At 42.8% G+C, this 15,836-nt stretch overlaps 1 protein-coding gene across 4 annotated transcripts in view; it reads right to left on the bottom strand.

The window, feature by feature from the left end:
* Nucleotides 1–12,735: 12,735 nt before the first annotated feature.
* The window catches only part of SGK1 (serum/glucocorticoid regulated kinase 1), an 82,537-nt gene continuing 79,436 nt past the window's right edge, over nt 12,736–15,836 (bottom strand). For all 4 annotated transcript variants that reach the window (XM_050892999.1, XM_050893000.1, XM_050893002.1 and 1 more), the window contains 5 exons: nt 15,580–15,703; nt 15,140–15,235; nt 14,866–15,021; nt 14,670–14,759; nt 12,736–13,970 (listed from right to left, as the gene is read on the bottom strand). In XM_050892999.1, the coding sequence (XP_050748956.1) occupies nt 13,803–13,970; nt 14,670–14,759; nt 14,866–15,021; nt 15,140–15,235; nt 15,580–15,703 (634 nt within the window). In that variant the 3' untranslated portion in view covers nt 12,736–13,802. The remainder of the gene's footprint in view (nt 13,971–14,669; nt 14,760–14,865; nt 15,022–15,139; nt 15,236–15,579; nt 15,704–15,836) is intronic.

Here is a 15,836-nt window from a genome sequence, read left to right as displayed (position 1 = left end):
TGGTTCGGTTGCTGGAAGGTTGTATTTTTCCATGAATAATGCAATTGCAGGCCTCCGTGTGCTTGTCCAGAGGGGAGTAGGGCCATCACACATCCTGCTGCTCCAGGAGATAAGGGGACACAATAGCCCAGAGCCGTGGTGCACAGCCCCTAGCACACCACCGGGAACTTCACCTTTGCTGACAGACCGGGTCAGGGGCCAGGCAACGGAAAACACAGAGAGTCTCTTCCCAGAAAGTCATACATTGCTCATGAATCACCTGATATCAATGGCAAATGCAGCTGCCAAACATTGTGCAGCTCCATGAGCCATGGCTTACATAAACCATTTAATGAGTTCATATGCACCTTTGCAGATATTTTCCTCTTCCATGTTCTGCCCCCAACTCTTTGCAAAGCCTTACCCCAGTTATCTCCTTGTTCTTCCGTCCACTTTTGGGTCTACCCACCTTCCTAACCTCACCCCCTTTATGGGCATCGTCTTGGTTGTGCTCCACCAAAGGAGGTCAGGAGACAAGGGGCCATCCACCTGCATGAAACTCAGAGCCACCGCAGTCCCCGTCAGCTATGGAGCAGTTCAGCTTTCGCCTGTGAAAGAGCAGGAGGTGTCAGGCAGTGAGTGATTCATGATAGGGCACCAAATGTGTTGGCTGTCCCATTGTCACTGGGCAATCTGAGTGTTTGCCAAAATGCAACAAATGTCACTCCTTGCAACGCCCAGCTGTGAGGGGAGCATGGTAGAGAGCTAGAGAAGGTGGCTGCAAAACTTCCAAATGTTTCTGGCAGCAAGTGGTGGTTTAGAGGTATCAGAGACAGCAAAACCCCACCTGCTTAGCTGGGCCACTTGCATTTGGGATGGCTGGAGCAGGAACTGAAGCAGACTCTTTCCAGTGCTCCACTATGGACCATGATTTTGGAAGGAACAGCTAAGCCACTGTATATGTGAACAATTTTATTCCTCATAGGACTTGACAAGCATCAGTTGCCTTTAATCCATGGCAGCTAGTCCCTCTCAGCAGCATTATCACTGCCATGAAGTCTGTGTAGTTTAGGAAGAGCACGATGCTCCTCCAGTTCTCGTCTCGGTCCTTGCCAACATCACTTTTGCCCTTTCTTGTTCAGGGTCAAAAAACAATGTGCATAGCTTAAGTAAGACTCTGGGATGGAATAAAATTGGCCTTTCACTAAACAGTGGATGTTCACCCTCTTGGTAATTGCTTTTGCTCTTCTCTAGCTCACTGTCTTATAAATCACAAGTGGCATGGAGAGGGTGAACAAGGACTGATCATTCACTGTCATCTTAATACAATAATTCTAGGTCATCAAGAAGAGAGATAGAAGAGAGATCTGGGAGAAGAGATAGTCCATGGCCGTAGTCAAGCACCACTGCTGTCCTCCCACAGCAGAACTGACAGGCAAGACATGACCTGTGGCGTATGACCTGACACTTTTCTCTTGCATATCAGGAAAGGTGGGAAGTCTGTTGCCACCAGAAGGTGTGATGACAGGACAGGGAAATGCACTTGGTTGAAACTTAATCGTCTGGTGAGCCTGAACACAAGCGGTAGTGAAGAGCATCGCACGTGCGGTTTCTGCACAGGCTCACTGCTGAATTGAGCACCGTATGTCCCCCATGGGCCTGCTAAGCCTCGACTGAAAGCCCGGCTGTCATGTCTTGCTTGCTGTTGCTGTCAGAGTTAACTAGGATGAGCATCAATCAAGCTCACGATGTTCCTGCGGCAGAATTGAGTGCAGATTGTCAAACCCAGCTAAGAAGCACAATACGTGTTTGACCAGTCAAGCTCCCTGCTAGCAGCCCCCCGCATAGGGCTGGGGATGTTCACATCATCTCCTGTGGGAGAGCACCCTACAGGTACCTTAAATCTAGTTCAAGGATGCCTGCGCATTCATGCAGGCACACTCTGCTTCCAGGGTGTACATCCTCCCAGGGTAGGTTCGAGCTACGGTTTAGGAAACAGGATTTCTTACTTCTGAGATGCAATACCACGCCTCCTCCTAAATTGGTAAGCATGGCAAACTGGTACTTTTGTCATGTGGTTTTGGATTAATCCAAATGGGAAGAGCTTCTTATACCACTTACCTGGAGGGCAGAAAACCTATCCTATTGTGCTCTCGATGCTGTTGAGGTAAAAAGGCTGAACATAGAAGTAGTACATGTAGAGTGAGAAAATATCAGGGTATACCTCTGCTAATTTCAAGATGCACGTGCTATCAGTGTTTGGGTTTGTGTGTCTACAAATTCTCTTTTGTTATATTCGGAGTGTAAATTAACTTGTCATTCAAGTCATTAAGGAGATATCATTAATTAGCTTATTTTGGGAAAATCAGTAAAGAATATTTAAAACAAATGGAATTAAAATGCTTTTCTGATGAAGAATTTATAGCATGAAAGTTCTATAATCCTAGCTCTGGAATATATTGGCAAGCTGACACTATATTCAAAGGAGGGAAGGGGAGTAGGTTTTGCATTTGATGTAATCAGCTGGCTTCTGAACTGACTCTTCATTTTAGCAACAGCGCTTTTCCAGCTGCCTTTTCAGAGTGCGGATTTCAATAATAAATTAAAAAAAAAAGGCACATTTGTAGAGAACTAAGCTTCCTGGAAATACCACAGTTGAACTCACAAGCTTCTTAACATCCTTTTTATATCCTGGTGGTGTAATCAGTGTATTTTCATCCTTAGCCAGCTAGCAATTTGGCATTAGTGCCTCACTTTATTTAGGGCTGTTGCAAAAGACTCCCGATTTATGGCGAACGTAAGAGGAGAATCTAAACCTGTGAAGACAGACAGTCTAAATTTAGGAAGGGTAATGGAAAGCATTGTACTTAGAGCTAAAAAGGAAAATGGATAGCATCGTGGGAAACAGATTACTGTCAGGCTATTCACTTCTTTAGCAGGACTTGCCTATTTAGTAGTAATAACCATGATGGCCAAATCTTGCTTTCAGTTTTAACTATGAAAACCCATATGACTCTTTGGCCTTACTGTAATTTATGTTGACATAAATAACAGCAGATTTTTCCCCAATTTTTTTTTTTTTTTTTTTTTTTAAATTTTACCCTTTTTGAAAACTGGCCAGTTTAAAAAGGACTGAAACAAAGTTTACAGTCTTTCAAATAGGAATAAACACCTGTTTGGATTTAAAGCCTCCAAGACTAATGTGGAACCTAATTATTCTGCAACAAGTATCTCATAAGTCTATGAATTAAAAAACTCAGGTAGGATAAAAGCTTTCCTGGAAATAAAAAGTGGATGATAGATGCAGGAAAAGCTGAGATGTGTGAGTCCTTACTTTTTAGATCTGATAGCATGTTGTTAGAGATGTCTACAATTTAAAAAAATTTGGGTCAGACTGTTGGGGCTTGCTGTGCCATGATCAGGGCAGAACCTGAATCAAAAGACTTGGAAAGAAAGCTGTCAAGGGTGCACTTCAGTGCCTTGTACAGGAAACTAAGGCACCGTCTATGGTGGGAAAAGAGAAGATGTGAGATTGCCTGGTCGCAGAGAAAACGCTCTTGTCCGAAACTGACAGGGACAGAGACAGGGATGTGACAAAAGGCAGACAAATAGAGAGGGTCATAGGCAACTGGGGTGATGGGTTTTCAGCTGTCATCTTTGTGAAACCAAATTGCAGTTACGATTTCCTACTCAGTGATGGATAAATAGAGAGGTATAATAGATCCTATTTTTAATATGTGGTTACACAGATAGCTGCTGGATTTTAAACTATAAGCAATGTGTATTTTATCTCCACGTGTAATGGGTTTGGGTACTGCATGTGCCTGTATGACTAATACAGTATACCTAAGTGTCATCCATCAGCGATGAGCACCATGCCAGGAGTACAAGAGCACTGAAAATTGAGTTCTTGAATTCTTGTCCAGGGAAGGATATTGATCTCTATTTTTAAATGGTCTCTTCAAAAAGGCCATTCTGAGACCCATGCAGCATTTTTATTTTTTTACTTGAAGAGGACTTACAGGATGACATGATAATATAAAGGTGTATTTGCTGCAACAGATGAAAGAGCTTAGGTGAAATGGAAGCACTGAATAGAGACCATATACTTGGCTACACGTGGGAAAAATATCCACTGCTTGGTTCATGTGCACCCATAAAATGCCAGAGGATAGAGGCAAACAACCTGTTTGCAATTTGTCATGGTTTAACCCCAGCCAGCAACTAAGCACCACACAGCTGCTCCCTCACTCCCCACCCTGCTCCCAGTGGGATGGGGAGGAGGATCAGAAAAAAAAGGTAAAACTCGTGGGCTGAAATAAGAACAGTTTAATAACTAAAGTAAAATAAAATATAATACTACCACTAATATAATAATAATAATAATAATAATAATAATAAGGAATATAACAAAAAAAAAAAGAGAAATAAAACCCAAGAAAAGACAAGTGATGCACAATGCAATTGCTCACCACCCACTGACTAATAGCTGAGCAGCGATCCACCCCTCCCAGCCAACTCCCCCCTGTTTATATACTGAGCATGACATCCTATGATATGGAATATCCCTTTGGCTAGTTCAGGTCAGCTGCCCCAGCTATGCTCCCTCCCAGCTTCTTGCACACCTGCTTGCTGGCAGAGCATGGGAAACTGAAAATCCTTAACTTAGGATAAGCACTACTTCGCAACAACTAAAACACCAGCATGTTATCAATATTATTCTCACTAAATCCAAAACACAGCACTGTACCAGCTACTAAGAAGAAAATTAACTGTATCCCAGCTGAAACCACGATAAAATTCCTCACACTTCGTAGATATCTGGGATTTGTCTCATTTAGAACTGTCATATAAAACTGTCCCCAGCAGAAAAAGGTAAGGATATATTGTCAAAAATTATTCTCACTATAAAAACCTGCTTGTAATTTTAAAACAGTGGTGGGACTAATTTTTTTTTAATTGCACAGCAGAAGCTCAAACTAATTTCAGTAGAGTCAACCTTGCTGTGCCAGAATCAAACTGGCAGAAAGAGAGGTGAGAATCAAGCTTACTCTGTTTTTTCTTACTTCACAATCAATGATCTTTCCGAAATAATTTTAGCAAATTATGTTTATCAAATTTATCAAGTTAAAATGCATGAACTGCATTCAAACACTTAAGTTGAGCATTCCTGGGTTTCCAAAGTGACTGGAGACCTAACTACGTAATGGGAAGAAGAAAAACGCAGTTGCGTGGACATACTTAAGAGAATATTATCTGGATTCAGTTTATGCTTATCTGGAAGATGACACTGCTTCTCTCAGAGCCTTCATGTGAGCACTATAGTTGAAACATAGGAACCTTTTGAAAATGTTGCACAGTTCATGAACATTGCAAGTGCGTGCTGGAACATTGCTGTTGTGGTCCATAGCCCTCGGCCCTGATACGTGGGGTTATACACAGGCAAAATAACAACAAAGGTCCTGTTGCCCACAGCTAACAACCCACCTGCAGCCTCGAGTCACCACCTATAACCTCCAGTTGCAATCACATGACTCAAAGGGATCAATTTTCCATAGCCCAGCTGAGTGACCATCAGTAGCTCTGACATGTGCATGAGAGTGCTGAGCCAAATTAAAGTCTCACTTTTGCCAAAATGGTGGGGTTCTGCTCCCCCTCACAGCTTCCCGTCTCCACGTCTGTGCTGGACCCTTATGCTGTGCCAGCCCCAGGGCAGGACAGAAGGGAGGGGGGTTATGGGACCCTCCTGTTTTGGTTAAATGAACTGCTATTTTGGCTCAGTGATCTGTGAAAACACATCAGCACTGTTGGCCTAACCCAGCTGTGGAGTAAAACAGGTCTTAGGTGGCTTAACCCTGTAAGTTTTACTCTGCAGCCTCCGGCAGGGACAGAAGGCACCTCAGCTGATGGGCAAGGGCTCATTAAGGCAAGGGAACTCACAAGTCTTTCTTACCAGGCTGCTCCAATCAAGGTGACATGGAAACCAACAGACATTGTACATCTGGCCTGTCCGTTGTAACGAAAGTTGCACAGTTGGAATAGAGTGAAGGAAAACAGTAAATCACATGAAAAAATGCTCATCTGAATGCATCAGCGAGAGCTATAGTACAGGCAGTGGTAGAGCAGGTACTCACCGGCGTTAACTTTTGTTCATGTAAATAGTCCCACTGAAGCCAAAGGGAGAACTGGAGTGAATACGTTGTGCGTGTTGTGTGTTGGAAGGCTCTATACTCTGGCTCAGAGTGACTAACCACAGTATTTAGTATGAACAGTTGGTGAATTATTTTTGACCCAGATGGTAACAGGCCCTCATCAAATGTTTGGTTTAATTCATGCTAGCTGAATGGCTCTGCTAACGATGCTCTCCTGTTGTATGAAAAAATGGTTTACAGGTTTACGTGATTTAGTAGAACTCTGTAGATTTTGGCACTGTTTCACACAAGAACTACTCTTCTGGAAATGATTTTCTAATGGAGTGTCCCAGTATCTTATCTATTTGCAGCTCTTTGCCATTAGCTGTCACAATATTTTGCATGATGGCAACATGCCAAGAGATGCAATGTCATGTTAATAAGTGTTAATATATCATGTATGTTTCAGGGCAGATAGCCAAAGTGATAGGCCCTTTAGAAATTATAAAACAAAAAAAATTTTTTTTTGCTTTTCATATTTCTTGTTCTCCAGCACTTTTCATTTTCTAGGCTGCTTGTTCTTCTTCTCTCCTTGTTCTCAGTTGCTGAAATATTTCTTTTTAGTGACCACAAAATAAGGAGCAGTATATCACTCGTCATCTGTAAACCATAATTTAAAAATCCGTGGTTTGGAAGTATGTTAATCATCACATCTGATAAGCCTTCTACTGGCTTGCAGTGATATTTTAAACAAATACAGTTTTTCTTTGCTAAATGTTTTTAATTGCTTGCAGGGCTTATCAGCATCTGCAAAGGTAAAATACGTCAACTCCCTAGTGAGCTGCATGATTCCCAGTTAGTTCTACATCCTTTTGATATCAGTCCCGTGTGCCTATAATGTGATCTGCTAAATACACATCTACGTTGAGCAAAATATGCACATGCTGAATGATCACTTGTGTGTGAATCTGTTTTAACAGACTGCATTTGCTAGTCAGTGAAGACTCCCTTGATAGGCAATGGAAAGAAACCATCCCCTCCAGAGGGCTCACCATCTCTGTTTAAGAGAATTGCGATCAATTGCTCTCCCTGGGTACCTGTTTCTCTCTGTAAACTGTAAAGTCACTGTAAAGGGAGACTAGGTGGCTGGCTCAGGTCTGACCCATATTTATAAAGCAATATGATTTAATTAACTTAGCCATAGACTGTTTACTGAAGTGTGGCTCAAGGTATCTCAGTGAAATGATATTCCATATCCAGGGTTGAATAAAACAGTACTTGGATGATCACTTATTAAGCAGAAATGGTTCTTACAAGGTTTAGTCCAAGTCTGCAAATTCATCATTCAAAACACATCAGTAAATTATAACTTACAACCAACCTGATGGCTGGAATTGCTTGTACCCACACCACCAACCTCTGTTTCTTGAGTTCAGGGATGGCATCTAGCCGGGGCCATGCATGTGATCCCAACCCTGAAGCTGAGTGTTCCTGGAGCGCAGAGAAACTTCAGACACAAATCTGGAAACATAAGTCATATCTGAGACCCTCTACCATTAGTCAATAAAGCATGTTCCATAGCTTGTTGCGTGTTCATCACTTAAAAGAAGCAAATGAGTTATTTTGTCCCTTCAGAAAAGCTGTATACCCACATATCATCTCTGTCTCAGCACAGTCAGTCATTAACTGCAGTTGTATGGCATATATTACTTCTATTCAAATCCATACGAAGGCTATTTTTAGCATATATAACTGAATTGATACACCACAGTTCTCAGCAGGAAACTTCTCTGTATGGCATCTACTTTGTATTTGGGGAGACATTAGCTGTACAGCTATCTTCAGAGTAGTGTGAGCATTTACCTGAACTAATGAGTTGATTTCCCTGGGAAGAGCAAAAATGGTAACTAACTGACTGACTTCTTACAAGGTATTTTTGAAGCCATACAGGACTCTGTACTACATCTGTACTCTACTCTCCAGTATACTATAATGAAGGTTACATCTTTACAAAAGTAAAGATGCAGATATTTTCTATAGCCGTACAGAAAATCTCAGTATCAAACCACCACTCATAAGTGTAGACTCTAAAGTGCAGAAGGAAGGATGTTTACGAGTACCGAGAAAGGAGGATAAAGTCTAAGAAGGCTTAGGCCTTGTCCTATAAACGACTTATTTGTGTGCTTCCTATATTGCATTCATAAGAGATGGCCTGAACTGTGGGATATCTTGTCTTCGTCAACGTGTGAGAGACCATTCAGAGAGTACCGAGTTCCTCACATCCTGCCGCATGGTGGGGAGAGCTGATTCAGTGAACAGGTCCTTACCGAATAAGCAGGCCAAGGCTGTGGACCATTTCCTAAACAGCTCGGTCTTCCCAAATAAGGAATTACTGAAGGAGCCCATGAACATGGTGCAGTGTTGTTCTTGCCTGTTGCTGCTCATCTGGTGCTGCTTAGCCCTACCTGCTAGAGGACAGCGAGGGAGGCAGCAAGTAAACATCGTTTTTGTAGCAGTCAACAATCTATGTAACAAAAAAATAATGATGTGGAGGAAACTCTTGTGTTAGTTGGGTGCATCTCAAAGGCAGGTGGATCCAGAGAGGGATGTTAGAGAGCAGACTGCCCCTGACAGAAGGAAGGGTTTGTCTGGGCCGATTAAGGCCTGCACAGCTTCAGGAAAGAAAACCCTCTGTCACCGGGAGGTGACGCCTGTGTGGAAGAGGAACCGGCGCTATGAGATCGTTCCTGTCCCTCACGTAACAGCAGCTTAAACCAATGGCTAACCCAGGTGCAGGAGGACATCATTTTCCAGACGCACGACCTCCCACGCCCTCGCATTGCCGAGTTTTTACGGCCACTCCTGTGTCTTCCTCTCCCAGGCAGAAGCCGAGCGCTGCACGGCCGGTGACCACAGGGTGTCACCCTTGGTCCAGGCTGACACCCACGGCCCGGGCCGGGACCGCCGGTGGGCAGCAACGCCGGGCGCGGGAGGGCGCCGAGCTGGGGCAGCCCGGCGGGAGGCAGTCCTCCAGCTGTGGGCAGCTGTCCTTCGGAGATCTCCCACAGTCAAATACGGGCACTGCTGGTGAAACAGCTCAAGGGGGTTCCTGCCCGGGTCCGGGCGGGCCCTCACACCGGACAGTGCTGCCACCACTGCGCTGCGTCAGTGGTACCACGCACGAAGAGCAGAGACCGACCGTGCGGGGATGTTGACTCCCTTCTCCAGCCCTTTGACATCAGGGCGAAGGCCCTTTGGCAGGGCAGCAGAAGGCACGCTCGCCGTCGGGCTCTCCATGCTTTACCTGTCCTGTCGCCACGCACAGTGGTCTCCACTCTTTTTTTTCCCTCTTTTCTATTGCTCCAACAGATGGAGCAGGAGGAAACTCCTGAGTAAACAACAGACCCCTGCTCTCTCCAGGGCTTGCCAACCTCCAAAGTTGGAAAACTCACTTCACACAACCGCAGGTGACCAAACAGAAATGTATAGTGATTATACACTGTTACTGTAGTGCCCATACCTGTACAGAAAAGCCACAAACTGCTGAATTTGAGTCTCTCAAATAAAAGAACTTTCATTTAGAGCCTTACCTGACACTAAAGCAATTTGCTGGCCAAATTGTCTCTGATTCAAAACATAAACACAGTACATATCTGTATTAACTGTTTATAGTTTTCTTTTTTCAAATAGCAAACCTTTTTTTTTTTTTAACCCTCATTTTTTGGAAAGTAGTTTTGGAAGCATTTTTGCAGAAACTTTCCATAGACAGTTCCAGCCAGCATGGAAAATTTTATCCCGATCTTTATATGTTGGTCTTGATAGCAGAAACTGTAAATGTGGGGAGTGTCAGAAACCATCTTTACTATAAGCCATCTTACTAGCTCTACCAGGGTAACTATAGCCACATGGTATCACATAAATATCTGTGGAGCTGGTACTGCAGTTAAATAGGAGAGTAATGTTGTGGAATATTTCATTTCACTTCTTAGAAGAGTACAGATGGGCCAGGATTCATTTAACCTAACTTTAGGTACCCCAGGTAAGATGCCCAATTAGGACCACCACCCAAAGCTCTTTTCTGAGCAGTGTCCCCCATTTTTTTCAGCTATCTGTAGAAATGTTTCAGTGGAGGTGCAAGGCTGTACAAGAGTCTTGATTTTCTTCATTAATTTCTACAGGCTCTTTACGAGAAGCGTACAGAAGATGGGCATAGACTACTTTTTGAAAACCTTTCGGGGGAGAAACAGGCATCTCCTGCTTAACTTGCTTAAGATCCAGACTGCCCTCCAGAAGTGGGCCTGTTGAGTATAGAGGCCCATTAAACGTTTGTAAGGCTCATGAAACAGTACATGGCTTATGGTACACAGAGATAAGTAATACAGACTAAACCATGTGAAATGTCTGAATTTATGTATTTAAATGTTTATGTGTGTGTTATCAATACACTCCATCCAAGGGGTGTATGAGAGCCCAGGCACACTCACCATAGAAAATACCATATAATGGTTGTTTTAAGGTTCATTGGGTCGACTGTTCTGCTAAGTAAAGCTACCCAAGCTGGCGGCAGTTACAACACTGCCACCAGCAGAAAATTTGGATGATTACTTTCATTTTACAAATGGATGAAATTAAACCACAGATTCAGCTCTTTTAGTCAAAATAACACATAACACCTATGTCAGCTGGGATTTCAGGAGTCCTAGCCCTTTGCTTCTCAGTCCAGAGACTTTTCTCTTAAGGAAATATAGACCTTACAGACAGGGAATTCTGTAAAACAAAACAACAACCAAACAACCCCAAAAAACAGCTGACTGCCATAGACTCCCTCCCTTCAGGCATGACTGTAATACATCAAATTCAGGGAGATTAAAAACATGGACAAATATTTCACCTTTTCTACACTAAAAAATTGAGACGGCATGTGTTGAATATTCATTGCTAGCAGTTGCAGACTTTTGCACAAAGCAGCAGCAGCATAATGAGCCTATGCACGGTAGAACAGTTAAAATTACAATCAGACATTGTTTTTTAAAAGTAACCCATTAAAATAATACCCTACAATTTGGCAAAGATGAAAGGCACCCAAGGTACACCTCTGAGTCACTGAAGTTCCATACTTCTTCATTATTAATGACTCCAGTGGTTTTTTTCCTGAAAACGATAGATAGTATTTAATGTTTTGTTACCCTAGGGCTGCAGTTCTCTGGTCGTGTATCTGCATGTAGCACCTTGCTAATGCCTGGGAAATGTGAGGCAAAGATAATGCATATCACAAAACTTCGTTGCTTAGCAAGTGCAGTTTCATTTTCTACAGGAGCAAATTAACACTATATATTTTAACATCTCTAGCCTACAAGTCATCAACACAAAAGGTGTTTCAGGCACATTACAGAACTGGAAGACTTTGCAAGGCCTGTCAGTACACTATTCAAAGAGTTATAGAACACATGAATTTGGGATTGTTGGAATTTGAGGAGGAGGTGGCTGCATCTCTTTCATATACTAACATGATCGGAGAGAGGTTTCTATAAATTAGCATTTTCAGCTCTGAGTGTGGTCTCCTAGACACAGTTTATAGCTGAAGCCATACAGGTTTTTTTGTTCCTACATCCAACGGATAATAAAAGATGGAAAGTTACTGCATGCTTTTATCTTGGAAATATAATGAACAGAAATATCACCCCTATGAGAGCTTTCCTTACACTGCTGTTATCACAGTGGCCCGAGCAACAGTTGACTTTGTCCAGGTTTTTCTCAGCAACTGCTCATTTTGATTCTCTGAATTGCTAAGACCACCGACTGCAGAAACCAGTGGATAATGGGAGCTGTAAATAAGGTGCAGATGCCCAGTCCCTCATAGAAAGAAGCCATCCATCACCATGCAGAAGAAATTGAATGGGATCACCCCAGAAGAAGTGGCTATCTTAATTCTTAATTCTTGGCTGAAAGTCCCTCTTGCAGGCCACCCAGTAGTACTCAGTAATAAAACCCTGTATTTAACAGCTAAGTTTTACATGAATGCATACCCCATCCAGGTAAGCATATAACCAGTTGATTAAATAATCTGACTTCTTGATACAGATTTTGTCACACCAGTAAACACAGGATACATTACACTCATAGCAGCAATGTTCGATGCTCCAGTATGGCCTCCCGGGTAGGGAGTTTCCATCAGCCTTACAACAACCTGCTTTTAGCGTACGCCTGCAGCATAGTGCTAGAACAGCTCAAGTCTTTGTTATACAACTGACCTAAGGACTTAATTCTTCAAGTGTAGTTATGCTTTGTCCACACCAGAGAGCAGTACCTTCACTTTGCTAGAGGCAGAGAAACTCATTTTGAGGAAGTGTGAACATTTGTACCACATAAGAGCACCCACATTTATACACACCCACTCGAACACCCACCGTTGGAAGACCAAGTATTTTGCCAAGGTGTATCTGTGATAAGACTTGTATGGGTGCAGTTTGACGGAACACCCATCACACACCTAAGCAAAATTACACAGGTATCTTAGCTGATTGGCAGCTCAGACTTGTTCTTAATTTTTTTTAAAAAAGCTGGCTAAAATTTTTCAGAGAGAAAACCTTTGTTTTAAAATAAAAAATGACAGAGTTTATGGAAGTATTTTTCAGGATTTTACTGCAAACCAATGGGTTTGGTCACAAAAAAATATGATACATATAACCATGTTAATTATATTACATTACAATGATGGTATACATTAGAAGTAAGTCTGTAAGTTTAAATATACATCTAGAGTTACAACTGAATGTACAGATCGCTTTTTTACAATACATACAATCAGGAATGAAAAACCCCCAAACCCCAAAACCATAAATAATGCCCATTTTACAGATGACATCTTTTAAACTAAAACAGAAAAAAAGAAAAAAAAAAAAAAGAAACCAACAGCTTTGACCGACTGCAGCTGGGGCATTTTGGTCCATAAAAACCCTTTCTAAAAATAGAAATCTTTTTTCATAGCAGCAATGCTTTCTTCAAGCACTTGGATACAAGTAATTGTGAGCCCATTTCAATAATTTTAGTTGACTGTATAGATTTACAAAAGAAATTTCAAAATTACACTTAATTTATCTTCCAAATATGGAAGAAACAAACAATGCCCCACATTGTGGTATCCTGCAAGTGTCACACTGATGCTTTAAACTAAGTCCATCTGTAGTACGCAGACCACACGCATACCATTTGTTCACATAGTAAACCCACATAAATGAACTGAGAAACACACTCTGCAACAGGGAAAGCTTTGGAGCTCACAAGATCTCATCAGAAAAAGGCACATTTCATAAAATCCTTATCACGTTCAGATAGATCTTCAGGCAAGGCTTTTCGGAGCACGATTTCAAAACAGCTTGTTCTTACTCCTACGATCTGCCGTAGCAGTCTATGGCAGCAGTCACTCTTGTTTTTCTTTCCCAAGGAGACAGCACCACTTTGGGGGAAGAACAAATGGAAATGAAAAGCCTGTAAAGCTCATTTAGAGGGTGATGTGCTCTTCAAAAAAGCTTCCAGCAAACAGTGTAGTTGAAATTAAGGCTGCAAAGCTGCCATGGTGGAAATGTGCAAATTCTCTTTCAAGATGACTGGTCAACTGGCAATTCCACCAGAAGGCCAAACAAAAATAAAAATAATAGTTATTATTATTTAAAAAGAAAGAAAGAAAAATGTTCACAAGAAAGAGTCCACGGGTGGAGCATATGAGAAGCCCAAAAAAGCCTCAGCGGCTTCTTTCACGCTGGCGGTGATGAGGATGCTGTCTGGGGACTGGCCGATGGAGTTGGGGACTGGCTCATCTGTAAACTCCGGATCGAAGTGTCGCAGGTCACTGGGGCCACTCTGTGGAAAGGGCAGAAAAGGAAAGACACAACATTTAGACCCAAATGTTTTGTGAGTGCACAGTTCAATTCAAAATGGGGACGAGCACCCTTGTGCAGAGACTCACAGTGTTATCACCTCGGGCCCACTGTTTAACAGCCTTTGCCACTTTTAGTTTACAAAAAAAGGTGCAATTTAATACACTACCCTCCAACTAAGCTCATGCAACAGAAGCCAAATGCAAACACGCCGCTCTGCCATACAGCAGTTTGCAGGGGAGGACTTTGATCTCTGGGCTAGTTATTAAATTTAGTTTATAAAATGCTCAGAAAGTGAAAGAGAAAAACCTCCACCACCAGATCCCTCTCTTTAGATGTTACTATCTGACAAGCCAAATGTAACCCTGCCCTTGGGAAGCTACTTGCTTTCTACACCTTACCTTCCCCTTTGGTAAAACGAGGATGCTGGGGATTATTTTAAAATAGCCATGCAAATGAAGCATGTGAGAGGCCAAAAAAGCCAGCTAAATTTAGATTGTCCATCAGCAAAAAGTCAGCTACTGCCTATTTTTAACCTTGCCTGGACAGCCACAGGTGAAGGAAAAGCTGTGATCCCCAAACACAGCCATCCGGCCAGTTCTCCCCCACTCCTGGGCATCCCACAAAGACAAGGGGGGAAAAGACACTCTCCATACATTCTATAATCAGAAGTGATACGTACCACATTTGGGTTAAAAGGGGGTGTAATCTTCTTATTAATGAGATCATCCCAGTTAATTGGGGAGAAGAAGATGTGATTCTTAATCTCCATCTGTTACAGAGAGAAAAATAGATTAATTCAGACCCAAGCTAATGTAAGCAGTATGGCCTAGTCATCCTCCTGTGCTGTCTACGGGCACTGGCCAGTTTGCACTTACAAAGTCCTCCTTGGCGCCAAGCCTCTTTGTCCTATCCTTCTGCAAGAGGCCTTCCAGGAGGTGTCTAGCCGAGTTGGTAATATTTGGCTTCAGCTGCAAGGGTTTGTTCAAGATGTTGTCATACATTTCTGCCGTGTTCCTGCTGTAGAAGGGCGGCTGTGGGAATGGGAAAGCAGAGACCTTGGTTAATGAGGCTGACAGGCGGGCACGAGGTTTCTTGCGGGGAAAGGATGAGTAAGCTAGTTTAATCTGTCATGAAGGATTCGTTGCTTACCAGGCCATAAAGCATCTCATACAGGACTGCTCCAAGGCACCACCAGTCCACAGTCCGGTCATAGGGCTGCTTATGAAGAACTTCAGGAGCAAGATACTGTGTAAGAGAAGGAAGAGAGCCACGTTAGCCAAAGGGATCTTTATAATTAGGAAAGCCTCCCCATTCTTGAATGAAAGCAGCTTAGTGAATCCCACCAATACCTAAGCTACTGGAAAGCTACAAGCTCTTTATAAACAGGGAGATGGCTCGAGAGCTGTTCTCTCCTGCTCAACAAGCTCTATGTGTCCTACACGTCCTCACTGGCAGCCTGATACTACAAGACCCCTAATACCCCCTGCTTGTCTAACCAGCCGTAAATACCCATGGGAGATGTCAGTTTTCACTGACGAGGACAGCACTTGCTGCCACTCTGCAAGTGGTGGGCTGAGGGCTGGCCGTACCTCTGGTGTGCCGCAGAAGGTGGAGGTCGTGCCATTGTGCTCTATGTTTTCTTTGCAGAGTCCAAAGTCAGTCAAGACAATGTGCCCCTGTGAATCGAGCAGGATATTCTCTGGCTTCAAGTCACTGTAGGAAGAGATGAAAGAAGACAAGTGTTCGTTAGAGGAGCTACAGTGAGAATATTTTAGGTGCAATTGTTTACAGAACTTCACTAAGTCACGAAAAAGTATTAAAAGAAATTCTGAGCTCATATTGAGAT

Source organism: Gymnogyps californianus, chromosome 3, assembly GCF_018139145.2.
Source record: "Gymnogyps californianus isolate 813 chromosome 3, ASM1813914v2, whole genome shotgun sequence".
Classification (NCBI taxonomy): domain Eukaryota; kingdom Metazoa; phylum Chordata; class Aves; order Accipitriformes; family Cathartidae; genus Gymnogyps; species Gymnogyps californianus.
This window is presented reverse-complemented; position numbering and strand designations above follow the sequence as displayed.